Genomic DNA, 19,825 nt, shown 5'->3' on the forward strand with positions numbered 1-19,825 from the left:
TATTCTGTTGGGGATATTTCCTCCCAAATGCAGTAAATGGTTTTGCAAATCATTCCCAGTACTAGAATAGAAGACTATTTCATCATAACCTGTTTGTGTTTGGGGAATATAGACACAATTTTTATTGCATTCTCCTGAATCTCATGAGATTCCTTTCCTTTTGGTTAATATGTAATTTTAAAAAAATCCAAAAATGACTGTTCTCTTTTTGAGTTTATTAACATGTCAAAGTTTATTTTATAGGGACTCCACATGCAGGTAGATTCAAACGATTATTCACTTTGACCAGAAAATTGGTATTAAGAGTATGTAGTATTAAAATAATTGTATAGTATATAATAATGGTTAACCAAGTATCAATCTTGAAATATCAAAATATAATTTTATATTAAAAATGAATTTAAGACTACTCTTTCATTGTTTATATTTCTCTTTTGAATAAACTTCACTTGTCTTCTAGTAAATTTTACAAGCCTTTATCATGACAGGTTCATGACTTGCAGAGTGAACTTGATAAAGAGAAAGAAGATGCTCAAAAGAAAATCCATAAATTTGAGGACGCTTTGAAGTGAGTAAAATTATATGTTTAATTGAAAAATACTCTTATTTCTAAACAGTGAGACAAATTAAGTAGCTAGAACCTAAACATCATATACTTATAATAGCCTTGCTATGGTTTACTTTGAGTGGATTTTCCATCATGAGTCTCTATTTTCAGAATTTTATTACTAACCAGTAAATTTTTTTTAAAAAAGGAAAAATCAGTTCAGCTGTTTTTAAGTGATAGGAATGTAAAAAAATAGAACTTAGTGGTTTCAGATGTTTTCTTCCTCTTAAATGAAAACAGATTTTTAAAAAAACAACCCAGATTTAGGTTTTAGAGCATTTAGAAATTCTTCTATAGGTTTTTTGAGAAATATGGGTAATGAGATGTTCCAGTTGTAACATTTGAAAATGGACTATTATACAGGCATTGTTTAGGAAAAGTTTTGTCTCATGATGGGATACTTAAACATACACATTAAAGTATTAGATTTTATTTGTCTTTCCATTCATTTACTAAGTTGATTAGGCCTTACTTATCACTAGGTTTTATGTTGCACATATGAGCTGAGAAAACATTGATTTTTTCAACAAATATTGAGTTCCCACCAAGTGTCAGGCAACGTGTAGTTCCTTCCCACAGGACCTTTAAGTCTGGTTGGGAAGATAGTCAAGAAGTTTGGCAGTTTATACCATAGAGTGATAAGAACTTTAATAGAAGAAAGGTCGGCAGGGTACCTGACCCAAGAAAGTGATTTAAGAAATGAAGTGCATTTAATCTAGCTAACTCCCAGAGAATCAGCTAATTCCATTTTTCTTGCTTCCCAAACCTCCAAACAGAAATAACTTACAAAAAGGCCAAAAAGAACACCCACAATCAAATAAACTTAGTATCAAATTCTGCCTGGGAGATTGCATAACCACTCCCTAGTCTCTGTTTGTTAGTACAATGTTTTGGCTGAGTTGCTGTATAGATCATCTTAATTTATGTACAATGGTATCACAGGATATCAATTTTTTATCTACACAAGGATTTGGTGCTTAAATGTTCACGTATCACCACATATGAATTAGATGCAATCCTAAGAGAGCTATAATATTCATCAAACACTAAGTCATAACTGTATTTTGTACTCCAACTTCAGTAATGACAAAACTAGAGCATTCTTTATTTCTTAATGGATAGGGTGCCCTCCCTTTGTTCCTCATTAATTCATTTTTCTCTCCTTAAAATGTTGTTTACAACTTTCTTCACCTATTTGATTTACCACTTTGTTTCTCTTTTTTTCTACTTGTCTATGTTTTGTAATTTTTTTTTTACTCTTTTCATTGGTTTGTTGGTTTGTATTTTATTTCCCTAAAGGAAGAGATAATCCCTTTTAATAACAGCAAATCAGCAAGTATTTATTTAGTACCGAGAGTTCTGTATATTGTAGTATCATATTAAACTTCTGTCTATTGTAGTATCATGTTAAGGGTTTAGAAGATACAGCTCAAAACAACACTGTTCTTATCCATTTTATAGTCCAGGTTAGACATTGGAAGTACATGGAGTACCAGGCATTAAATTGCTGACAATAAGTGCAACTGAATTCAGAAAGATGTTTTCCAGTGCGAGAGTGGGAGTTTATGTGTAAAACAATGTAGTATCTTTGAATGTTCACTGATAGATTATGAAAGAACACTGAAACGCCCTGTTAATCCCATTCCTCTGACACCAAATGCAGTGGGGTGGTGTCCTTTTTTATACATATGTATAACAATAACAATGTTAAACACAGCAGTAATAGTAGTATAACTCAGTTTGGGTTCCTGGACCCGATTCCAATGTGTGTAAGTATGTGGGAGGGGGTCTTCCCACACATAACACCAAGCAATTCTTGAATACCAGCAAGGTGTCCAAGAACTCAACTCAATTCTGATGCTGTCTGCCTGGAGAGCACCAGATTCCCAGGTTAAGTAAGAGCTCCCGTTCTACAAGACCGCCCTCTACCCCCAACTCCAGAGGCCAGGATGTTACCTCTGCTTCTGACCTAGCAGCTACAGATTGGAGGTTCCCAGGACCTTCCCCCGTTGGTTCCATTAATTTGCTAGAGTGGCTCACAGAACTCAGGAAAACACTTATGTCTACCAGTTTAAAAAAGGACACCGTAAAGGATACAAGTTAAAAGCCAGATGAAGAGAGACACAGGGCAAGGTCCCAAATAAAGGAGCTTCCACTCTTGTCGAGCTTGGGGCCTGGCTCGGTAGCACATGGAGGCGTCTGGTTCCCCAAGCATAGAAGCTCTTCCTGACAGAGAAGCAGGAGCCAGCTGAGCAGAGCACGCAGAGCAGAGAGAGCAGCTCTTCTCAGGGGTTTTTGTGAGGGCTTCATTGCATAGTCATGATTGACTACATTACTGGCCAGTGGACCTTGGGTGGGGATCCAAAAGTCTCTCAATAGCATGACAAAACACCTGTTTCACCTTTAAGACTTCACCTAAGGAACTGTGGATGAAGACCAGATATACCTGGGAAATACATGACCAAATATGTATTTCTTATGAGTCATTATATTGCACCCCCATAGTAGTCTGTATGCAGCATAATCATTTACTGAGCCAAGTAACACTCTTTAAAGCTTTAAAGGTCTTTACCAACATACGAAATTTTACTTGGAATTAAAAAAGCTACTTTAGACTATTTTAGACTCTTATAGCAGGAGTTATCTGGCTTGAAAAAGGCTATCTTAGACAATTTTAGAGAGCCCTGTATACCAGAGCAAGTTATTGTGTGGTCTGAACTTCAAAGTAAACAGCACCCATTGGCTATTTTCCTGAAGGAAAATATTCTGAGGGGCAATTGTTATTGCTTTTGAATCTAAGAATAGTGTAGATCCAGTTGGTCCAGAGATAATTCTTTTTCTAAAGAACAGCTGTATGGTATAGAAATTTGTCTTGATTACTAGCAATTTTTCTTCTGTAATAAATGTATAGAAAGGTGAAAAATATCACCTTTAGAATGTGGTTGTATTCATTTATTTAATCATTCTTTCACTTAGTAAGGGTTTATTTCTTCTGTGCATTTGAATGTATAATAGAGGATATCAGAGAACAGAAATATGTACAGATGAATTAATATGCATATGAATACATGATAATGTGTTCAACTCTGTCTTTGGTTTACAGCTCAAGCAGATACTTCAGATATTTAAGAGGGACACTGATTTGAAGTTAGCATTCACTTTAAATGCCAACTCCATAAAGCTAATTTGCCTATTGTTATTGGTTTTCAGAAATAAAACTAGTTTAATATTATGGCCCTGCTTACCACTTTTTACAGTTTTTATTCTGTACATATCCTAAACATTTTTTGCTTCCTATTTCATGGTTATTATAGAAAAAATTTTTAATAATTTCCCCAAACTGAAAGTTATCTGAAACTATAACTGTAAATAGTATGTATTTTATTTGTTCATTTTCCATTTTTTAAAAATAAGTAAAGTATATGGAAAACTTAGTAGACTAATGAATGGGAAAAGACCATATATAACAACATAATTTGGTATAAGTCTTTGAAGGACTAACATTGAAAAAGTATATATCCTTTTGGAGGAGTTAAAATCTATAAACAACATATGTAAATAGTACAGATACAGTTTTTTCTTTTTCAATATTCATATGTTTACCAAATTTGATTTCTAAGTTTTTGGTGCTCTAAAAATAGTAAAACATTGTTCTGGGATATTGTATAATTTATCTATTTTAAACTATTCTGTGAAACATTATAGAGTCATCTTTTTGATTGGTACTTTTTTCAAACTCTTCTTTTGCAGTAAAATACAAAACTACCTTGAAACACATTTATTTTTTTGCATTGTCAAACTGTAAACACTATAAATATTTCTACCCTGATGCTAATATACATAAGCTCTCTGTTTTTCAGTTGGTGCTGAAAATATGTAGTGGTGATTTCACTAGAACATAATACAATACTGTTCTTTAGATGATATGGTTATAAACGTCACTATAGGAAGCAAGCCTTTATTTAACTTAAACATATTACTTTGGTTGTAGTTGCTATACATACATACATACATAAATGTGACTGTATGTGAATGTATATACCACAAATAAAAGTTCTACTGGGTTTTAAAAAAAATGCAGAGAGAGAAAGCAAATTCAAATCTGGGCAATAACCTTTCAGGCTAGAGGGCTCTTGACATTACTGAAACAAATTAATCATGCATTTTTGTTAAAAAGAGGCATCTTGTGAAAATTGGATATTTCATTAGTCTTCCTTTTAATCATTGTCTTGAATTTTTGCCACAATTACTTTATAATCCATAAACTTATGTTTAGCTGACTTTTTGCAAATGTATATAATATATAAATTTAGATATATTAGATACTTGATTTTACATATATATACACACACACACACACACACACACACATGATCTGTTAAGTTTGCTCGTGGGCTTTGCTGTAAATATACTATAAGGAAAAGTGAAACAGTGGCTAACTGTATCCTTACAAATTTTAAGTTTTTAAAGCTAATAATGGAATCCTATGGTTCAAATGTGAAAGAAAAAATTTTTTTACAGTAGGAGTTTTTCTCACCTATAATGGAAGGATACTCTGACACAGTATTTTAAGAGGTGTTAGGAGGCCTATGGAATATAGAATAAGAAATAGAGCTTTCTAATAAGTGTACAATTAGGATATTTTTAATGAAAGTAAAAGGTATTCTCCATGGGAGATTATCATACATTTTAGACATGCTTTAAGTTTTCTTCTGGGAATTCACATGTAATACATAGGTTTATTTTCCACTTTTAATTAATCAATTGGACTTTTTAAACTTGAATCTGATTGTAGTACACGTATGTTGATTCCTAATGTCAGAGTAGGTTACTGTGCACTGCTTTGTCAATCCCAAGAGAGTAAGACACAGTGCACTGGTTACCAACCCCTAGGGAGGACTCCCAACTCCACGGAGGTTAGTAAAGACCATCACAATGCCAGCCACCAGGAATAGAAGTCCAGACACTTCTGTCCACTTCCTCTGAGTACTGGAGTCACCAAGAATACACAGTGCTCAAGCACTGAATGGAACAATGCTTTACTTACCCGGAGAAGAGAAGGCAGAGCAAGATCAGCATCAGGAGTGGGTTTGGTCCCCTGCAGGCGACGAGTGTCTTCCTGTGGCCAGTGCATGGCAGGTTGCCTTCCTCTGCTGTGGTGCAGTAAGAAGACCTGTCCCCTTCCAGGGGAGGACACATACAACAGTGGGGTTGGTCGGGTGCTATATGATGCACACACTTGAAGCAAAAACAAAAGACCATTCTTCAAGTTGAAACAGGGAAAGATATTCCCACCCAAGGCGGTGAGCCCCACACAGGCCTTGTGGGCTCTTTCTCTCTTGGTAAGGGAGTGTTCCAAGCCCAAGGCCCATTCTTAGGTGACTAAGTGGGGGTTAAAAGATGCACGAGACTGCCTGTCCCAGCACCTAAGTGTTCTGATATTTCAAGGTAGGTAAGTGCCTGAACTGTACGTTAGGGAGATGATCCTGGCAGGAGTGAGATTATCATAAATTCGAGTAATAAGAAATGGCAAGCAGGAAAGTAAGGAGGATGAGGCTGCAGTGACAGTCCATGTAAGACTACTTCCCTCCAGGGAAAGCAGGTTCTCTGAAACTGTTGTCTTATCTAAACACATTTTTTATTTTTCATTCAGAGTCAAAATGAACTTTCGTAAGTAATTTCCAAGAGGTATGCTAATAGAAAGCTACACTGTTTTGTATTTTTATTCCATGTAGGAGTAATATAGATTGTTGAGTAAATGCAAACATGACTATAAACACTGAATTTTAAAAACACTAGTTCATGATATCAGAAGATACAAATTCAAAGATTTTTAACTTTTATTGTTTAATTTTTTCCAGTTTTAGTGAGGTATAATTGACATATGATATTTGTAAGTTTAAGGTGCATGTGCACCTTATATATTGTGAAATGATTACCACCATAGCATTAGCTAATACCTCCATCAGTTTGCATAATTACTTCTTTTTGTGGTGAGAACATTTAAGGTCTACTCTTCAGTAACTTACGAGTGTATAATACACTATTGTTAACTACAATTGCCATGCTGTACATTAGATGCCAAGAACTTATTCATTTTATATTGGGAAATTTGTACTTTTTAACAAACTTCTCCCCATTCTCCCTCCCCTCCCAGCTCCTCATACCCAGCATTTTACTCTATTTCCATGAATTGAACTTTTAAAGATTCCATCTATAAGAGCTATCATACAGAATTTGTCTTTCTCTGTCTCACTTAAGTCACTTAGCATAGTGCTATCAGTGTCCATCAGTGTTTTTGCAAATGGCAGGATTTCTTTCTTTATTTTTTTTTTCTTGAGAGGGCATATCTCTTATTTATTGATCAAATAACAACAATAAAATTCTGTATAGGGGACTCAATGCACAATTATTAATCAACCCCAAGCCTAATTCTCAACAGTCTCCAATCTTCTGAAGCATAACGAACAAGTTCTTACATGGTCAACAAGGTCTTACATAGTGAATAACTTCTTACATGGTGAACAGTGCAAGGGCTCTCATATCACAGAAACTTTCGGTTTTGATCACGCATCATGAACTATAAACAATCAAGTCAGATATGATTATTCGTTTTATTTTTATACTTGATTTATATGTGAATCCCACATTTCTCCCTTATTATTATTATTTTTTTTTTTGATAAAATGCTGAAGTGGTAGGTAGATGCAAGATAAAGGTAGAAAACACAATTTAGTGCTGTAAGAGGGCAAATGTAGATGATCAGGTGTGTGCCTATAGACTAAGTATTAATCCAAGCTAGACAAGGGCAATAAAACATCCACAGATGCAGAAGATTTCTCTCAAAACAGGGGGGGTGAGGTTCTAAGCCTCACCTCTGTTGATCCCCAATTTCTCACCTGATGGCCCCCCTGCGACTATGCCTGTCTTAGGTTGTTCCTCCCTTGAGGAATCTTACCTGTCTCTGGCTAAACAGTCATCTTCCGGGGCCATACAGGGAAATGTAAAGTTGGTAAGTGAGAGAGAAGCCATATTGTTTGAAAAGGTTAGCTTTTTACTTCTTTGCAGATTTTTGCCCTGTGGCTTCTATGCCCAGCACTTGTCTTGAGGTATCTTTACCACTTGGAGGAATTATGATACTCAGTAAATTTGATATGAGGCACGAATTCTATTTAAGGGTTGTAATTAGGAAGGAAGAAGAAAAGCTATACAAGTAGCAGACGGAAGAAAACATGGGAAGATTGGTTATTTCTTTGACACATCTTCTTGTAGAGTAACTTAAGCATGTATAGGTTTTAAACTACTAATTAAATTGCACACACACATTAACATAATAGGAGTACAGTTACATAACCAAAGCAGACCTACAATTACCAGCCATCTCCAGTGATACCAAGAAAACCAGTTAGGCACCCTAGGCATTTGTGAAAACTTATCTATGATATGATGGATATTGTCAAACTGAATTTGAATAGTTTGAGAAAAATCAGACAAATTAAAACAACACATTCCTGGAAACTGTTCACATCCCATATGTTCTTTTAACAGTAGGTAGTCTATAGTCGCACGATTTTGGAGCACTGCAACTTGCACTGCTCCTAATTCTTGGTTGAGTTCCGACAGTATAGATCCAGTCAAATTTGTTGTTTTACTGTATAAACAGGCCAGCTTAGATATCTCCTTCTTCATTCCAATGGCAAGTCCAGGAACCGGTGGGGTGAATGCAGCTACAACTGCAACAGTGCCAGGATCTTTGTTGAAGTTTTTTGATGATCATCTTCTGGAATGACTCTTCCAGAGGATGTTGATGTTGGAAGTTTTTCTCCATATCGTATCTTAATTTGTTTTCTGGGTAGCCAAATTAGACTTTGATTCTCTGTATAAACACAAACAAACCCTTTGCCCACACTTTGATATGACCTTTATACCATTGTGAAGAACCTATTGGAGATCACCACACAGGAACTGATTTTTTTTTAAGAGAAAGGAATATTATCAGAAAAATGTACCTCCATAGCCGATCATCTGACACCCTTTAAAAGATCAAAATTAAGGATATGTAAAGCATGCATTAATAGTTGATTTGCAGTAAGTTTTATCCTATCACAGAGTAATCCCCCTTTTCTTTCTCTTTTTTTATTGTTATCATTAATCTACAATTACATGAAGAATATTATGTTTACTAGGCTCTCCCCTATACCAGGTCCCCCCCACAAACACCTTTACAGTCACTGTCCATCAGCATAGCAAAATGTTGTAGAATCACTACTTGTTTTCTCTGTGTTGTACAGCCCTCCCCCTTTCTCCCACCCCCCATTATGCATGCTAATCATAATACCCCCTTTCTTCTTCCCCCCCTTATCCCTCCCTACCCACCCATCCTCCCCAGTCCCTTTCCCTTTGGTACCTGTTAGTCCATTCTTGCGTTCTGTGATTCTGCTGCTGTTTTGTTCCTTGAGTTTTTCCTTTGTTCTTATACTCCACAGATGAGTGAAATCATTTGGTATTTCTCTTTCTCCGCTTGGCTTATTTCACTGAGCATAATACCCTCTCACTCATCCATGTTGTTGCAAATGGTAGGATTTGTTTTCTTCTTATGGCTGAATAATATTCCATTGTGTATATGTACCACATCTTCTTTATCCATTCATCTACTGATGGACACTTAGGTTGCTTCCAATTCTTGGCTATTGTAAATAGTGCTGCGATAAACATAGGGGTGCATCTGTCTTTTTCAAACTGGAGTGCTCAATTCTTAGGGAAAATTCCTAGAAGTGGAATTCCTGGGTCAAATGGTATTTCTATTTTGAGCATTTTGAGGAACCTCCATACTGCTTTCCACAATGGTTGAACTAATTTACATTCCCACCAGCAGTGTAGGAGGGTTCCCCTTTCTCCATAACCTCGCCAACATTTGTTGTTGTTTGTCTTTTAGATGATAGCCATCCTTACTGGTGTGAGGTGACATCTCATTGTGGTTTTAGTTTGCATTTCTCTGATAACTGGTGATGTGGAGCATCTTTTCATGTGTCTGTTGGCCATCTGAATTTCTTTTTTGGAGAACTGTCTATTCAGTTCCTCTGCCCATTTTTTAATTGGATTATTTTTTTTTGTTTGTTGAGGTCGGTGAGCTCTTTATATATTTTGGACGTCAAGCCTTTATCGGATCTGTCATTTACAAATATATTCTCCCTTACTGTAGGTTATCTTTTTGTTCTGTTGATGGTGTCTTTTGCTGTACGGAAGCTTTTCAGCTTAATATAGTGCCACTTGTTCATTTTTGCTTTTGTTTTCCTTGCCCGGGGAGATATGTTCAACAAGAGGTCACTCATGTTTATGTCTAAGATTTTTGCCTATGTTTTTTTCTTAGAGTTTTATGGTTTCATGACTTACATTCAGGTCTTTGATCCATTTCGAATTTACTTTTGTGTATGGAGTTAGACAATGGTCCAGTTTCATTCTCTTACATGTAGCTGTCCAGTTTTGCTGGCACCATCTGCTGAAGAGACTGTCATTTCACCACTGTATGTCCATGGCTCCTTTATCAAATATTAATTGACCATATATGTTTGGGTTAATGTCTGGAGTCTCTAATCTGTTCCACTGGTCTGTGGCTCTGTTCTTGTGCCAGTACCAAATTGTCTTGATTACTATGGCTTTGTAGTAAAGCTTGAAGTTGGGAAGTGAGATCCCCCTCACTTTATTCTTCTTTCTCAGGATTGCTTTGGCTATTCCGGGTCTTTGGTGTTTCCATATGAATTTTGGAACTATTTGTTCCAGTTCATTGAAGAATGTTGCTGGTAATTTGATAGGGGTTGCATCAAATCTGTATATTGCTTTGGGCAGGATGGCCATTTTGACTATATAAATTCTTCCTATCCAAGAGCATGGGATGAGTTTACATTTGTTAGTGTCCCCTTTAATTTCTCTTAAGAGTGTCTTGTAGTTTTCAGGGAATGGGTCTTTCACTTCTTTCGTTAGGTTTATTCCTAGCTATTTTATTCTTTTTGATGCAATTGTGAATGGAGTTGTTTTCCTGATTTCTCTTTCTATTGGTTCATTGTTAGGGTATAGGAAAGCCACAGGTTTCTGTGTGTTAATTTTGTATCCTGCAACTTTGCTGTATTCCGATAACAGTTCTAGTAGTTTTGGAGTGGAGTCTTTAGGGTTTTTTATGTACAATATCATGTCATCTGCAAATACCAACAGTTTAACTTCTTCTTTACCAATCTGGATTCCTTGTATTTCTGTGTTTTGTCTAATTGCTGTGGCTAGGACCTCCAGTACTATATTAAATAACAGTGGGGAGAGTGGGCATCCCTGTCTTATACCCGATCTCAGAGGAAAAGCTTTCAGCTTCTCGCTGTTCAGTATGATGTTGGCTGTGGGTTTATCATATATGGCCTTTCTTATGTTGAGGTACTTGCCCTCTATACCCATTTTGCTGAGAGTTTTTATCATAAATGGATGTTGAATTTTGTCAAATGCTTTTTCAGCATCTATGGAGATGATCGTGTGGTTTTTGTCCTTCTTTTAGTTGATGTGGTGGATGATGTTGATGGATTTTCGAATGTTGTACCATCCTTGAATCCCTGGGATGAATCCCACTTGGTCATGGTGTATGATCCTTTTGATATATTTTTGAATTCGGTGTGCTAATATTTTATTGAGTATTTTTGCATCTACATTCATCAGGGATATTGGTCTGTAATTTTCTTTTTTGGTGGGGTCTTTGCCTGGTTTTGTTATTATGGTGATGTTGGCTTCATAGAGTGAGTTTGGGAATATTCCCTCCCCTTCTATTTTTTGGAAAAGTTTAAGGAGAATGGGTATTATGTCTTCTCTGTATGTCTGATAAAATTCCGAGGTAAGTCCATCTGGCCCGGAGGTTTTGTTCTTGGGTAGTGTTTTGATTACCGTTTCAATTTCTTTGCTCGTAATTGGTTTGTTTAACTTTTGTGTTTCTTCCTTGGTCAGTCTTGGAAGTTTGTATTTTTCTAGGAAGTTGTCCATTTCTTCTAGGTGTTCCAGCTTGTTAGCGTATAGGTTTTCATAGTAGTCTTTAATAATTATTTGTATTTCTGTGGAGTCTGTCGTGATTTTTCCATTCTCATTTCTGAATCTGTTGATGTGTGTTGATTCTCTTTTTCTCTTAAGTTTGGCTAGAGGCTTACCTATTTTGTTTATTTTCTCAAAGAACCAGCTCTTGGTTTCATTGATTTTTGCTATTGTTTTATTCTTCTCAATTTTGTATATTTCTTCTCTGATCTTTATTATGTCCCTCCATCTGCTGACTTTAGGCCTCGTTTGTTCTTCTTTTTCCAGTTTCAATAATTGTGATGTTAGACTATTCATATGGGATTGTTCTTCCTTCTTCAAGTGTGCCTGGATCACTATATACTTTCCCCTTAAGAGTGCTTTTGCTGCGTCCCAAAGAAGTTGGGGCTTTGTGTTGTTGTTGTCTTTTGTTTCCATATATTCCTTGATCTCTATTTTAATTTGTTTGTTGATCCATTGATTATTTAGGAGCATGTTGTTAAGCCTCCATGTGTTTGTGAGCCTTTTTGTTTTCTTTGTAGAATTTATTTCTAGTTTTATACCTTTGTGGTCTGAAAAGTTGGTTGGTAGAATTTCAATATTTTGGAATTTACTGAGGCTCTTTTTGTGAGCTAGTATGTGGTCTATTCTGGAGAATGTTCCATATGCGTTTGAGAAGAATGTATATCCTGTTGCTTTTGGATGTAGAGTTCTATAGATGTCTATTAGGTCCATCTGTTCTAGTGTGTTGTTCAGTGCCTCCATGTCCTTGCTTTTTTTCTGCCCAGTGGATCTGTCCTTTGGGGTGAGTGTCGTGTTGAAGTCTCCTAAAATGAATGCATTGCAGTCTATTTCCCCCTTTAGCTCTGTTAGTATTTGTTTCACATATGCTGGTGCTCCTGTGTTGGGTGCACATATATTTAGAATGGTTATATCCTCTTGCTGGACTGAGCCCTTTATCATTATGTAATGTCCTTCTTTATTTTTTGTTACTTTCTTTGGTTTGAAGTCTATTTTGTCTGATACTGGTACTGCAAGCCCTCCTTTCTTCTCTCTGTTGTTTTTCCATCCCTTGACTTTTAGTCTGTGCATGTCTTTGGGTTTGAGGTGAGTTTCTTGTAAGCAGCATATAGATGGGTCTTTCTTTTTTGTCCATTCTATTACTCTGTGTCTTTTGATTGGTGCTTTCAGTCCATTTACATTTAGGGTGACTATTGAAAGATATGTACTTATTGACATTTCCGGCTTTAGATTCATGGTTACCAAAGGTTCAATGTTAGCTTCTTTAGTATCTTACTGCCTAACTTAGCTCGCTTAGTTTGCTGTCTGGAGATTCTTTTCTTACCTCCCTTCTTATTCCTCCTCCTCCATTCTTTATATGTTGGTTGTTTTATTCTGTGCTCTTTCGTGTTTCCTTTAACTGCTTTTAGTGGGTAGTTGATTTTATTTTTTGCCTTTATTTAGTATTTGGTTGGTCTGCTTTCTTTGCTGTGATTTTATTTTCTCTGGTGACATCTGTTTAGTTTTAGGTGTGCTCTTGTCTAGAACAGTCCCTCTAAAATACCCTGTAGAGGTGGTTTGTGGGAAGCAAATTCCGTCAACTTTTGTTTGTCTGGGAATTGTTTAATCCCTCCTTCATATTTAAATGATAATTGTGCTGGATACAGTATCCTTGGTTCAAGGCCCTTCTGTTTCATTGCATTAAATATATCATGCCATTGTCTTCTGCTCTGTAAGGTTTCTGTCGAGAAGTCTGATCATAGCCTGATGGGTTTTCCTTTATCGGTGACCTTTTTCTCTCTAGCTGCCTTTAAAACTCTGACCATGTCCTTGATCTTTGCCATTTTAATTATTATGTGCCTTGTTGTTGTCCTCCTTGGGTCCTTTCTGTTGGGAGCTCTGTGTGTTTCCATGGTCTGTTCGATTATTTCCTCACCCAGTTTGGGGGAAGTTTTCAGCAATTATTTCTTCAAAGGCACTTTCTATCCCTTTTTCTCTCTCTTCTTCTTCTGGTACCCGTATAATACGGATATTGTTCCTTTTGGATTGGTCACACAGTTCTATTAATATTGTTTCATTCCTGGAGATCCTTTTATCTCTCTCTGTGTCAGCTTCTATGTGTTCCTGTTCTCTTGTTTCTATTCCATCAATGGCCTCTTTCACCTTATCCATTCTGCTTATAAATCCTTCCAGAGTTTGTTTCAGTTCCGTAGTCTCCTTCCAGACATCTGTAATCTCCCTCCAGACGTCTTTAATCTCCCTCTGGACTTCATCCCTTAGCTCTTGTATATTTCTCTGTGTCTCTGTCAGCATGCTTATGATTTTTATTTTGAATTCTTTTTCAGGAAGACTGGTTAGGTCTGTCTTCTTCTCAGGTGTTGTCTCTGTTATCTTTGTCTGCCTCAAATTTTGCCTTTTCATGGTGATAGAGATAGTTTGCAGAGCTGGCATGTGACGGCTGGCAGAACTTCCCTTCTTGTTGATTTGTGGCCTTCCTCTTCTGGGAGAACAGCGACCTCTAGTGGCTTGTGCTGGGCTTCTGCATGTAACAGGGCTTCTAATTCTTGCCCGGCCACTATGGAGTTTATCTCTGCTGTTGCCATGGGCATGGTCTGCCTCAGGCTGCTGCTCCAATATGGTGGAGCTGCGTTGGAGGGGGAATGGCCAGGAGGCTGTTTATCTCCCGGGCGGGCCTCCGTGCTCCCTCCTGCCCAGGGGGTTAAAGCCCAGAGTTCCCCAGATTCCCTGCTGCTAAGCTAAGTATCCCAGCACGCTTCCGTCCAGCAGTGGGTCCCTGTTCCTTTAAGACTTCCAAAAAGTACTCGCTTTTCTTTGTCCCCAGGACGCCAGCTGCAGGACCCGCTCACAGGACTTACTATCCTGTTTCTCTAGTATCCAGGACCCCACACATGCAGTGTGTCTGCGCTTTGGTGCGGATGGCTAGGGCTGGGTATTTAGCAGTCCTGGGCTCCCTCTCCCTCCCCCTCCAACTCCTCTCCTCCCGCCTGGATCTGGAGTGTGTGGCACTCAGGTCCCGCCCGGCTGGGGCTTGTATCTTACCCTCTTCACGAGGCGCTGGGTTCTTGCAGATGTGGATGTGGTCTGGATGTTGTCCTGTGTCTCCTGGTCTCTTTTAGGAAGAGTTGTCTTTGTTGTATTTTCAAAAATATAGGTGGTTTTGGGAGGAGATTTTCACTGCTCTACTCATACTGCTATCTTGGTTCCGCCCCTCAGGTTTTCTTTCTTCTTTATGGCTGAATAATATTCCATTATATAGATGTTCCAATTGTGTGTACCACATCTTTATCCATTCACCTGCTGATGGTCACTTAGGCTGTATCCATAGCTTATTTGTTGTGAATAATGCTGCAGTGAACATTAGAGTACAGATGTCTCTTCAAGGTGTGATTTCATTTCCTTTGGATATATACTCAGAAGAACAATTGCTGTATTTTATGAGAGTTCTATTTTTAGTTTCTTGAGGAACCTCTATACTGTGTTATATAGTGGCTGTATCACTTTACATTCCTACCAACAGTGTAAAGGGCTCCCTTTTCTCCACATGCTTCCCCAGCTTTTATCTCATGTCTTTTTGATAATAGCCATTCTAACATTTGATAATGAGTTAATGAAGTGATAGCTCATTGTGGTTTTGATTTGCATTTCCCTGATAATTAGTGATGTTAAGCATCATTTCATGCACCTGTTCGCCATTTGTATGTCCTCTTTGTAAAAATATCTATTTAGTTCCTCTGTTCATTTTCAAATCAGATTGTTCTTTTGCTGTTGAGTTGTATGAGTTCTTTATGTAATTGGGATATTAGTCCCTTATGAGATATATAGTTTGCAAATATTTTCTCCCATTCCATTATTTGCCTTTTCATTTTATTGATTGTTTCTCTGTGCAGAAGCTTTTTAGCTTGTTAAGGTTTCATTTATTAATTTTTGCTTTTGTTCCTTGCTTTTGATGTCTTATCCAAAGTATTTTGCCAAGAACAATGTCAAGAAGCTTTTTACCTGTTTTCTTCAGGGAGTTTTTCTTTTAGCAGGTTTTATGTTTATGTCTTTAACCCAAATCTCTCCTCAGGTTTGGGAGATTCCCACCATTATTTCTTTGTCTATTTACTTATCCAGTTTTATCGAGTTATAATTGTCATACATCACTGTATGAGTTTCAGGAATACAGCATAAAGGTTTGACTTGTATATATTATGAAATGGTCAGCACAATATGTAGTTATCATCTGTCATCCTAATATAGCTACAATAAAAGAAATGAGAAAAAGGAAAAAATTTTTCTCCTTGTAATGAGAACTCTTAGGATTTACTCTCCTAACAATTTCCTATACATCATACAGCAGGGTATGCTGTAGTCATCATGTTGTATACTATATCCCTACTACTTACTTATAACTGCAAAATTGTACCTTTTGACCACTTTGTTCCAATTCCCCTTCTCCCCTCCTTCCATATCTGGTAACCACAAATCTGGTGTCTTTTTTTATGAGTTTTTTTTTTTCTTTTTCTTTTTAAGATCCTATATATAAGTGAGATCATACAGTATTTGTTATTGTCTGTCTGACTTATTTCATCTAGCATAATGCCCTCAGGGTCTTCCTGTGTTCTTACAAATGGCAGGATTTCTTTGTTCTTCTTATAGCTGAGTAATATTCCATTGTTCTATCAATCAGTCAATGAATCTTCCTTATCCATTCATCCATCACTGGACACTTAGGTTATTTCTATTTCCTGGCTATTGTAAATAATGCTATTAAGAACATGGGGGTGCAGGTATCTTTATGAGGTAGTGTTTTTATTTCCTTTATGTATATTCCCAGAAGTAGAATTGCTGTATCATACAAAAGTTCTGTTTTTAATTTTTTGAGGATTCTCCATACTCTTTTCCATAGTTCAGCCATTATTTCTTTAAATTAGCTTCCTATTCCCTTCTCCATGTCTTCTGAAACACTGCTAATTCACAGATTGGCTTTTTTGATGGTATTCTATAGTTCATGTAGGCTTTCTTCACTCTTTCTCATTCTTTTTTCTTTGTTCTCTTCTGACTGGGTAATTTCAAGGTTCCTGTCTTCTGTCTCACAGATTCTTTCTTTTGCTTGACCCATTCTGATACTGATGCTCTCTATTGCATTTAAAATGTTCATTTATTGTATTCTTCAACTCGAGAATTTGTTTGATTCTTTTTTATGATTTCTATCTCTTTGTTAAACTCATATTGTTCAAATTTCCTTCAGACAGCTATTTTGTAATTTTTATTGTGTAAATCACAGATCTCCATGTCTTTGGGGTCAGTTGCTAGATTATTGTGATCCTTTGGTGGTGTCCTGTTTCTTTGATTTCTCGTGTTCCTTGAAGTTTTGCATTGCTACCCTCATATTTGAAGTAGCAGTCACCTACTAGGGGTCTTTACTAACTGCCTTCAGAACAGAAATACCTTCCTTCAGTCCTGCTTGTTATTCTGGGGCTTTTGCAACCACCTAGGGTGCACCTGCTCCATGCTTCTTCCTCCCTCTTGTGGCAGAATTCTTAAGCTTGTGTGCCTTTTCTTGATCCTGTAACATATGAGGCCAAGTGCTGACAGCCTCTCATTTCTTGTTACAAAAGTGGTGCTAAAGCTCAAGTTTGTGGTCTCTCTCTGGCCCTCAGATTCACGCTGGCTTTCTATGTGTTCTCACTAGCCATCTGCCAAAGCTCACTCTGGCTGCTGCTGTTGGGAGCATGCACATGGAGCCAACCACAGAGCAAGTGTGGGTAAGGCTCATAGAATGCTGGCTGTGGGCCTGCTGGGGGGATCTGTGGGTGATGCATTCCCAGCAGCTCTTGAGGAAGCTCTTGATAGAGTGCACAGAGCAGTTAGTAAGATCCATGTTGCCTTAATGCCTTCTAAGAGTCCTACATGACATTCTCCCAGCCTCTTCCTATCTCCTAGTCATACAGCTCTCAATTCAGTACTGTACTCTGTGTGGGGTGAAAGAGAGATGAACTTTTTTTGCTCAACATTTAGGTTTGTGAAACATACTGATATATATCATTGTAGTTTTTTTTCATTCTCCTTTGTTGAATAGTATTTTGGAGTAAATATACCACAATGTACTTATCCATTCTACTGCCAATATCCATTTGGGCAGTTTTTAGTTTTGGGATATTATTAATAGTATTGCTGTGAACATTCTTATTGTGCTTCTTTTAGTAAACACATTTCTAGTAATGTATACCTCCATCCGATTTTTATGTTGTGCCAAGTGAGATACATGTGGGGATGATAGGCTTTCAGACCATTCAGTGGCGTTATCAAAGAACCAGTGGAAGTTAGGGGGGATTCAAGTTGGTTTGAGAACAAAGGCAAGAAGTTATTGAGGCCTTTATTCACTTTTATTAATCCTGATATAGTTTTGAACCTCTCATTCTGAGAATATAGTCATTATATTAACTTTGTTTATGAGTATCTAAAAACAGTGATCTAACTCTTGGACCTAATAGTGGTGAATGGGTGAATATAAGCTAAACTGAGTAAATATTACTAGTAAGGAAAAATGTGAACATTTATTAAGGACTTATTTTACCATGTTCTTGATTTTTAAAATATTCCTTCAGTAAAGATTTCTGTTATTGATAGCTGTTTTTTTTGGAAAATGTGTAATCATATTTTCATAAACCATTGCCTTTACAAGTACAATTTTACTTGCACATAGAATTATTAGGAAAACATTCTTGATATTTTCTAAAGTAATTCAGAATGTTCTTGAATTACATTTTTATTTGACCTGTTTTGAAGCCAACTCTCAATGCTAGTGATATTCAGCCAATGTTCACCATCTGATTTATTGAAAGTCATTCTATAAAATTATTTAAGTATACAAAAATTAGCAGCACCTTTTCTTTTGTGTGATTTTATAGTTTGTTTAAAATAAGAAAATGTATGAAATAGTTTTGGGGTGTTATTTTTCCAACAAGCTGACATATGCTTTTAAAAAACACAGTTTTTTCTTGCTGAATATATATAACATTTATAATCTCTCATACAGTAGAAGACAGATTATTTACCCCTAAAGTTATATTTATGAAAAATTTGTATTTTTAAACACTAGTGGAAAATCTTCCCTATAAGGTTCTTTTAAATCTCCTTCATTTATCTTTGGTTGCTTGTTTATTGTCATAAATCAACATTTATAATAATAGCAGGAAAGGGGATTAATCTTCAAATAAGAATGGCTTAGAGTAAAGATAATAAAACTGCAGTTATAATGACTGTTTTTGTACTTTTATTTGCTAGAAACTAATCTTAAAAGAAGATTTAAATGGAATACTAAATCTTGTGATTATTCAGAAGGAGTGGACTACATTTTGATTAGGTTTTCTTTTTTAATGGAACATTGCTTACTGCAAAAATTTGGATAAAGTTGCAGTAAAAGCAGATAACCTTCCTGTTCACCCAAAATGAATTTTGAATTTTGGTAGAAAGGGAGAGTTAGGTTAAATCAGTCTTGTGTAGGAACTTTAAAGAATAGCTGAAGAGTATAATTCTTAAGTTAGTTTTATATATTGCCAGAGTGAGGAACTGTTGCTTGGTCAATTGTTTATAAGCTTGCTAAAAAATATCTCAAGGAATTAATAGTGATACATACTTTAAAATGGAAAAAATATTTGAATTAAGGAGCTATGTAGAAAGAAGCTTGAAGGAACCTATAAACTTGAATGGTCAATCTAAAGATTCTTGTGCCTGATAAGTAAATGAAAACATCTTTGCAGGGTCAACTTGATAAGAAATTTTTATCTGTTTAGAAAACGAGTTTGTACTTTTAGAAAGTTTTCTTGGAAGATTGATTATAACTGTTCCACTATTCCACTACCATATGAAAATAGCGTATAATTTATACTTTACTAAGAAGATGTGTTGGTTTTAGCTGAGAACAGATGACTTTAAAGACTAATTGAGTTTGTAACTTCTCTGTAAATTTTTTATAATTATTACTAAAATAAGGAACAGATACAATTTATAATGTGTTATTCAATTAAAATGTCAGATTTTCATATCTGCCTATCATGTTACTTCTAATAACCTAGATAACCTAAAGAATTGGGGAGGAAGATTAAATTACTTGACATATATGAAATCATTTTAGGTTTTCTCTACCTAGAATTAGATTAATTATATCAAAGTAGG

General features: G+C 36.3%; 1 protein-coding gene across 13 annotated transcripts in view; it reads left to right on the forward strand.

Annotated features, from left to right (window-relative positions):
• The window catches only part of CEP112 (centrosomal protein 112), a 445,347-nt gene that overhangs the window by 103,217 nt on the left and 322,305 nt on the right, over positions 1 to 19,825 (forward strand). For all 13 annotated transcript variants that reach the window (XR_012130844.1, XM_073235805.1, XM_073235810.1 and 10 more), the window contains one exon: positions 489 to 568. Coding sequence is in view for 12 of the 13 variants with exons in the window: in XM_073235805.1 (XP_073091906.1) it covers positions 489 to 568 (80 nt within the window). In the remaining variant the exon portion in view is untranslated. The remainder of the gene's footprint in view (positions 1 to 488; positions 569 to 19,825) is intronic.

Source organism: Manis javanica, chromosome 4 (assembly GCF_040802235.1).
Source record: "Manis javanica isolate MJ-LG chromosome 4, MJ_LKY, whole genome shotgun sequence".
In the NCBI taxonomy this organism is placed as follows: Eukaryota; Metazoa; Chordata; class Mammalia; order Pholidota; family Manidae; genus Manis; species Manis javanica.